This window comes from Glycine max, chromosome 13, assembly GCF_000004515.6.
Source record: "Glycine max cultivar Williams 82 chromosome 13, Glycine_max_v4.0, whole genome shotgun sequence".
In the NCBI taxonomy this organism is placed as follows: Eukaryota; Viridiplantae; Streptophyta; class Magnoliopsida; order Fabales; family Fabaceae; genus Glycine; species Glycine max.
In genome coordinates this window covers 30,862,059-30,871,154 of record NC_038249.2, presented here as the reverse complement: position 1 = coordinate 30,871,154, position 9,096 = coordinate 30,862,059, and the positions used below count along the sequence as shown (strand labels likewise).

Here is a 9,096-nt window from a genome sequence, read left to right as displayed (position 1 = left end):
AAATTTGTGACGACTTTTGTTGCAGTATGTTAGGGTTTTTAGCCCTAAAAAATAGTAAGGAGAGTAATAAAAAATTATACCAATGAGTGAATGATATATAAGAAATAGGTATGAGAATCAATTGGTTCAAACTAAAAATAATACATTATAATTTACGAGAACAAAAAATAAATAATTTTTTTACAATAACTAAATTTGAACTTTGATAATTTTACATGAATGAAAAAATATGTTTTAAATGCTTGTATCTCTCATTTTTAGCCGTGTGCATGCTTTAAATAACACATCAATAAGATTGTAGGTCTTTAGCTTATAAAAAATAATCATTAGACTTTTATTGTTATTGGGGAGGAGAGTACGTTAATGCAATTTGTGGGCTATCAAATCTGTATTGAGATATTCTGAATTGGTGTCTCGCTTAAAGGTTATTTTTATTTTTGAAAGTAGCGTCTTTGAAATTAAATAGCCTAACCTACTTAATTTATTTATTTTTTAAATGAAGAGAAATACCATTCGAGTTTGAGAAAGAGAGAAAGTAGGAAAGACATTGAATCTCGTCAATTCTATGCCTATGATGACTATGAGGGCAACTTGTTGTCCATTAATACTTCTCGCTGTGGACTATGGAGGCTCTCATCATTGGTACGCATCGCATCTCAGAAGCTACTGTTGTAGTGAGTAGTTGATTATGATGTCATCTCATTCCTAAGTGTAAGTGTCACACTCAATGCTTATAATTATATATGATTTCTTTGTTCATGTTAGATTATTAGATACGCAAGTGGAGAAGGAGTTGGATCATGCATGTCTCTAAGCTTATGTAGAGTGTAGGGGTTACTTTGCATTTTGTAAACTCCTAAACCTTTACGCAATGAGTAACCTTTGGTTTTTTCTATTTCAATGGATCTAAGTTTTATTTGCTTGAAAATGGTGGGAAAAGGAGGCTAGGTTTAATGAGAAGATGAGATGTATGCAACTCATGACTTTTAAATGGACCAACCTGTCTTTTAACCCTAATAATATTATAAACGAGTAAATAATTGACTAGAAATTCATTTTTTTTTTATGGCCAAAGCACTATTTTGGTAGTTTGAACCATGTTAGCCCAAACGTTATAACTCATAACCCAGACTTTACCCATCTACTTGTATATTTTATTTACTATAAAAATCATCAATCTTAATAATTATATCTAACTTGTTTAGGCTTCATTTAGGACTGTTATGCTAGTTGTTTTAGTATAGGCCCACTTTTTTTTAAAAAATAAAATAAAATTAGTATTTGTGCAGTTTGTTTAAAGACTATTTAATTCATAGGCTGATTATTTGCATGATAAGTCATACTAAAGCTTATATCAAATTACACTCACATGGTTTTGTGAGATAGCACATGATATCGATGATCTTATCTTTTTAACTCTTATATTAACCCCTATAAATTGTTTAAGTACAATAAAGAGTAACCATAAATGTAAAAGTATAAGATTGTCATGTGTGCAGATAATGAAGTTATAATTAAGGTTGCTTGATGGTTAAAGAAAAAAGGAAAGAGAGGGAGGGAATAAGGATTCAATTTTTTTCATTAATAAAAACTAACAAACTAATTATTAGTGTGAACTTGAGTATATTTATTTTAAAATTTAATGTGAAGCTTGAATATATGAACTTTAAATACACTTTGTACTCAATAATATATATATATATATATATATATATATATATATATATATATATATATATATATATATATATTAACCAATGACTTTGAATTAAAAACGAACATTTTCCACCATTAAAAATGTTATCAATGCACTTTCATTCAGGATTTCTAAACTAATTTCTTATAAAAAAATTATTTTTTATTTTTTAACTAATAATTTTTTTTATATTTAGGATTTAGGAAATAAACTAGTAAGTTAAAAAAAAAGGAAAAAAGAGTTAACATGTCATTGATTTAAGTAGAACTAGATTTAAATTTGTTAAGTAAAAATTTTGAGTTTGTTTCTCTTGAATGAAAAAATATAATTGAGAATAATGATTCTATTAAAAATAATCGATAAATTTTTCAACCTAAATTAATTATTAAAAAAATTGATATATATTTTACACCAATATAAATATAATGTATATGAAATGAAAGTAAAAAAAAAAAACGGAAACACATAAAAGGGTTGACTCATATCATATCATTCCTTATCCTATATGATGGGCTAGGTCTAATCTGCTGTACGGCCATTCTGTTTGGTAACCTTAGTATTCCAAACTATATATGTACAATATAAAATGGTTTGCTATATATCCTTTTAAATCTTAATTATCTTCACTATGTCTTCCTTGAATTTGAAAAATTATTCTCCGAAAGCACAAGCAAAAGCACTCGATCGAAGACAACATATATACGTTATCTCATTAATTAATTACTTTATTCATAGTATTACACTGATGATCAGGATCATATCTACATAACACAATACCAAGTATATATGTATATGGACTCATACAACAAAACTTGAACTAGCAGTAATTTGTAAAACACACGTACATCTTCTAATATCTATATAATTATGCTACTAACTTATTAGGGTTCCAAACATGGCCCGTATTTCTTTTTCTATATTTGACATACTATATTACAAGATTAAGATAAACAGCCGATTATTTATGGTACTTTATGCCAATACCAACTTCCCAGATTCACATATTGAACGTTACGTTAATTGGGTATGAGCTTGAAAGGAGGCTTTGAAAGAGATGGGGATGGATCATATCGTCCATAATCTTTTGTGTTAGCCCTAAGAAGCCTCTCATGGATGGTTCTTACTTCTTCCTTATTCAGTGGTTTCCTTGGTGTTCCCTAGCAAATTGACAAAACATGAATATATATAGCAGCTGAGTGTAAACTTCTAATAAATTGAGATGCTAAAGAGATGGAAAATTAAAATTAGAAATTTATACCTTCTTCCAATTTTGATTATGAGAATGTGAGAAATAAAAGTAGTTCATTTTAATTATCTATGTGAGTTTAATTTTTATACATCGTTAATAATTAATTAGTGTAAAAAAATTATACTATAAACAAATTAAAAATTATATATAACTTTTAAGATAATTATTGTAAAAATAAATAAATTTTATCATATATTACAGTTTATAATCATATGATAGTGTAATTTTTTTTATACTATATATTTACTCTATCTATATATGTTTATTTGTACAGTGAAGATCGGTTACTCTCATTTTTTTCATGTTTTCGAAATCTAATATGCTCCATACTCACAAGAAAAATAACAAAAGGACACTAAATATATAAGAAGAAAAAGAAGAGGGAAATTAACACAGGGCATGCGCTGTTTTATGAGCTCTTTTTCAAATAGGAAGGTAGTAGATGGGTAGTACATGAGTTCTGCACCATTTTGTTAGGTACAACTACAATGGTGAGAGAGAGAGAGAGAGAGAGAGAGAGAGAGAGAGTACAGTGTAGTTAGATACATAAAGAGCATAACATGATGTTCAAGTTGCAAGCCGTATATTCACGATTATTTAATAAGTTAAATTAACATATACTTTTGAAGAAGGGTGATGATCAAAAGGGGTAACTTTGTTCTTTCAAACTGGTTCATATATGTGAACCAAACTAATTGAGGAAATGCTTAAATGAAAGTATATATGAAGCCAAATAAATATATCACGATTACTTGGTCATGCATGCATACCTCTTCGATTGCATTCACATCTTTAGCGAAGTTCTTGATAGAGTTGGATCGTACTCTACCTGCATATGCATTGAGCACAGATCAAGGTAAAGTTATGTTAATGTCATTCAAAAATTTAAAAGCTTATAGTTTTCATATTATATGTGTGTGAATACAGTATAATGATATAATAATAATGACAAATTAAATTTCAAAGAATAAAGTTGTGTCCAGAGTTAATCACATGCCTTGCACTTAGTCTTAGAGGCTTGAAGTAAAATAAGATACAGAATCATAACCCCAAACCTCTGAGAATCTTCGATAGATATACACATTAATTAATTTAATTTCCACACATCAAAGTTAACATGAGCCAAACAATATCATTGTTATTGATGATATTAAACTTAGTATAATATGAAACACTGGGAAACTATTTATATATCGATTTATGTTCATATTTGCACTCAAATCATTTTATTTTTAGCCATGCTATCTCTGACAACATGTGATGAGTGACCAAAGGCTGCAACTAGAAGACCTAAAAAGACACACCTGCAAAGGAAGTTGATAAAAGTGATCCAGAAATGAGGAGAAAGAGGAGGGTGAACTTCTTGAGAAGCATGAGAGTACCCATAATGATTTGTGCAACAACTTGATAATATTTTCTACGTTTAAGTTACACAAAAACTATGGTGGTGTTTCCTATCTATATTGCAAGGAACAATAAATTCCCCCACAGAGGAAGCTTTTGAAGAAAAAATTGAAGTTGACAGTTTTATTTTGTAAGAAAGAGCGTTTGCATCCCTTTATTATATAAATATTCAAACACAAAAGGTGTATGCAGACCACTTTGCTTTTGTTGGGGCACTAAGTCTAAGAAGTTAGTGGAGTGTGACATATATTAATTAGGATAATAGTTGAAATTAGACCTTAGTGGAAATTATTATATACCCCTACAAACAATCAAATTTTCTAGCGTACCAAACTTTTATTTGTCACCATATTTTGGACCCTCCTTTTGAACTTAAAATAGTTTAAAAGCAACTTGGAAATACAATTTTAATATGATTGAAATAGATTTTTTAAAATTATACCCATAAGCTTTACAACAAATCAAATTTTCTAGCATACCGAACTTTTTATTTGGGATCTATATTCCCCCCCTCTTCTAAGAATTAATAGTGTATGCATTGATAACATAATTTTTCTACATACTATTATCTATTTACGAATCTTCTAAATCTATTAGCATTTACAACAATAATAGATGACTTTTTTTTTATTAATTCACAGCGTAAAATATTTTGCAGTACATAAAATTAAATTCTTTTTCTAAACTTAAAAATACAATAAAAGCAAATTGAAAATTCAAATTTTACTTGATTGAAAAAACTATTTGGCTTTATAAGAAGTACTTCATCCTAACAGGCGAAGGGAAAAAACTATTTGGCTTTATCCAACAAAGTTTTATTTATGGAATTATAAGAAGTACTTCATCTCATAAAAAGTAGTAATCAGATTATCTATTTATATATCAATAGAATGAGATTGTTGGATATTATAGAAGAGACTAGTCTTTTACAATAACCTGATAAATATTGTTGGATATTAGTGTTTGACAGTTAAAGTTGTAAGAAAATTGTCCATCCTAACAGGCGACTGAAATGCAATCCAGAAAGTTATTTGACATATTTAGATGATTAGTGTTTTTTTATATGTAAAAAAATATATAAATCAATGCAAAAAAGAAGAAGGTCATTTTGTTGAGACAACAAATTAGTGGCCTATATGAAATCGGCCTTGTCCACTTTTTACAATTTGGCTTGTACCGGCCCATTTTGATAATTTTATATATTAATCATATTTTAAATAAAATTGTCTCTAAAAGAAGATATAGAGAAAATGAATGTAAGCGAAAAAAAAACAAAGAAAAATATTAATTTACACACTCCTATTTGAGAACAATACACATGAATTACTGATTTTAACAGAAAATCGTGACCAAAAAACCTAACCTAGCTAATAATTAACTTTATCTACTTACTGAATCTCATTAGTCCTGTCTTAAAATTTTCTCATGACGCCTGTCTGAAAAATAATAATATTAGTAATCAATAAGCCGATTGATGATTGACATGATCAATATTAATCATAATCTTTAACATAATGTATTTGGCATTATGAATTTGATCTCATCCAGTAGGCAATGTTTTATAAGCTCAAATTTTAAAGAGGCTGAAATGGAAAGTTAGAAAGCATGCGCGCGTAGGGACTAAAAGGACATCAATCCAAAGTTTGTGAGCACAAAAAGTGATATTAGGTTAGCATAAAATAGTATTCTAAATTGTAGTGCTTCCAGTTATCCTTAATGACAAGGACAATGCACCAAATAACAATGAAAGGACATTGGTGGAGAATAAAGATGAGCACTGTAGTATTTTAAATACTCTTATCTTTTCTACCTCTTTTCTTAAAGTGGTTTTAGGACGTTCATGAGCTCCCCTAATTAAGTCAAGCATTATCTTCTCAGAAGATTCTTCTCCACCTCTCTTAGAGATTAATAATTGGTCAACTCAGAAGGACTACTTGGAAGAACACATCACCTAAACTTGGACAAGAGAGAGCTGTGTGATGGAACAACCCAAGATGGGATGGAAAATAAATTAGTTATATAAAATTAATTAGGATGAAATTAAATCTTTAATTATTTAAAATTTTAATACACAAAAATGGATTTTTATTCTGCCTATCGAAGTGAAAATATTATTAATTATATAGGAAGTTTCTAAATAGAAACATCGCTTCAATTAATATAGTGTGTTAAAATAAAATAAAAGTTAAATTAAGATTATAACAATATTCAAATATAGTTTATCTTTCTTATAATCTAAATGATTTTGTTGATGTAAAAATCTAATCTTAAGCACAATTGGTGCCAAAGATTAAATATACAAATCGTCAATCAAAAACAAAGTTTTTGCCATTTGTCAAGACCTAACACCTGGACCCATAAGAAAAATATCCTTACAAATCCCAGCCACTTGAATAGCCAACTATGGCTCGACCAGGGTTTTCAGAAGAATTATGGCTTATTTAAAATGTATGTTTTTTAGCACATCTATTTTTTTTTTATTGGAAATAATTTAGTTCATGGGTAAGATTATTATAAGTGAGAAAATTTTATTTTTAAGTAATTAATGCAACTGTATATTCAAGAAAAGAATATGAAATTTCTGATTAAGTTAAAATAATTTCATATCAATTAATTTATTCATGTGCTTGGTGATATGTCTTTAATTTAATATAGTGTATCTTGATTCAAAATTTAAAATAACTAAATTTGAATTATCTAAACTTAAATGATAATTTTTAAAGTAAAATTAAATGCCTAGCTAACGTGTAAAATGAGGAAAAAACAATGCTCTTATTTAAAAGCGAGAATTTAATTTAATAATAAATGAATGAATTATACAAAAGATAGGTATAACTTAGTTGGTTGAATATAATGTGTAAATTGTTATGAACCTTAATACTTATCTTTGTAAAGACAAATATAAAAAAATAGTTAGAGTTATGATTTTAAAAATTTTCTTAACCTTTTTTCAAAAACCAAAGCTATCAACAAAATCTTAGGAATAATATTTCTAAGACATTATTTACAAAAAAAAATCTCGAATACAAAGTATAAAATAAATTTTTAAATACTTTATTAAAATTTAACATTTATTTATCTTTGTCAAATCCATGAGACACAAATATAATGTGTTACTTTGATTACATATAAGTTATAATTTTTAATCTTTGTATTTATTTGTATCTAAATAAGATTATTGAAGATCATAATTGATTTTATGACTCAACAATCTTTGATTCTTACATATAAAAAAAGAAAATTAGATATTTAGGGTCCACATTTGTTGGTAGGAAGAATAAAGTAAATTACTTGTTTTGAGTATAAATCACAAGTACCTAGATCAAAGGTAATAATATGTAAGCAAGGTAGGATTATTATAGACGACTAGTTAAGGATACTTTTGTGAAAAAATAATTAATCCATGCACTCTATGTATAAATTATTTAGATTAAGGGTATTTTGTTGAAAAATAATTAATATAAGAGATATTTTAAAATGAACCTTATAATACAAGTATTAAAGTTACACTTTTAATTTGGACTTTATAATAAAGACAAGAAAGCGTTTTTTTTTTTAAAGTGAAAGAATGTATAAATACTGGTAAAAAAGATATTTAAAATATTTTATAATTTAAAAAGGAATAATGCAGTAATAAATATACTGAAAATAATAATGAAAAATTATTATGTAATTTGAGAGTAATATTATATATATTGATATTATCTTATTCACTCTAAATATATAACATGATAATATATGGGAAAAAGATAAATGGACACCCGCAATGGACACCCGCAGTACTATTAAACAGCTAATGAGAGAATAAAAAGAGAGAAAAAATATATATTAATTATAAGATTTATATATAATGCCATAGAAAGATAAATAAAGAAAAATAAGATATGATTATAGGGAGTTTAAAATAACATAATGTATAAATAATATTTCTCTAATATATAAACTGTGTAATAGATTTTTCAGTACCATGGATAGTCTAACAACTTATTATATTTTTTTTTTATCGTATTCTATTCTTATCCAATTCTTATGTTGTATCATATGTCATTAAATAAGTTTTTTTATTTGTAAAAACATCATGCAAACTTAATTAAATAAGTCTTAAAAACACTTTTTTTCTTATAAGAGTGATGACTAAGATTTAAAATATAAGATTGGATTTAATGTAATTCCCCTATCAGTAATGTGAAGTTAACCAAGATTAATGGCTAATTCAGTATTTAGGAAAATAAATTTAATATTTATGTGCTATTGGTATAATTTTTTTTCTACATTAATATAAAATAGTTATTTTTAGAAAAAAAAATATAAAATAATTAATATAAAAGTTAACAAATTAACTTACCATGAATCTATAATTGGATTATAATGTAATTTTTTTCACCCTTTTAGTGCACTCTAATTAAAGTTTTAGAAAATTCGTTTTCGTTTCTCCTTTAATTGAAAACAAAATTTCCTTGTTTCTTTTCTCCCAGATACTTTATTAGCTGGATTAATTATCTTTTTTGCATGCATCTTTGTATGATTGATATAGGTTTATTTAGGATGTAAATATGCGGATAATGCTTTGCCATTTCGGTACTCATCATTATAAACCATCCGTTTATAATAGTAAAAGTATGGTCTTATAAATCTAGTCCTCTTCATTTTTTTATCTGTAAATCAAATCCGCCGATCAAGTGCATATTCCACATCATCTACATAAGAGCAAATTAAATTTCGACATTGATCTTATACTGATTAAATA

The 9,096-nt window shown here is 26.7% G+C and overlaps 1 protein-coding gene across 1 annotated transcript; it reads right to left on the bottom strand.

The window, feature by feature from the left end:
* Positions 1-2,483: 2,483 nt before the first annotated feature.
* Positions 2,484-4,421, bottom strand: LOC100500603 (uncharacterized). Its single transcript, NM_001249736.1, is given in 3 exon segments — positions 2,484-2,853; positions 3,716-3,774; positions 4,250-4,421. Coding segments are annotated over 3 exon segments (282 nt in total). The 5' UTR covers positions 4,332-4,421; the 3' UTR covers positions 2,484-2,712.
* Between the last annotated feature and the right edge of the window lie 4,675 nt (positions 4,422-9,096).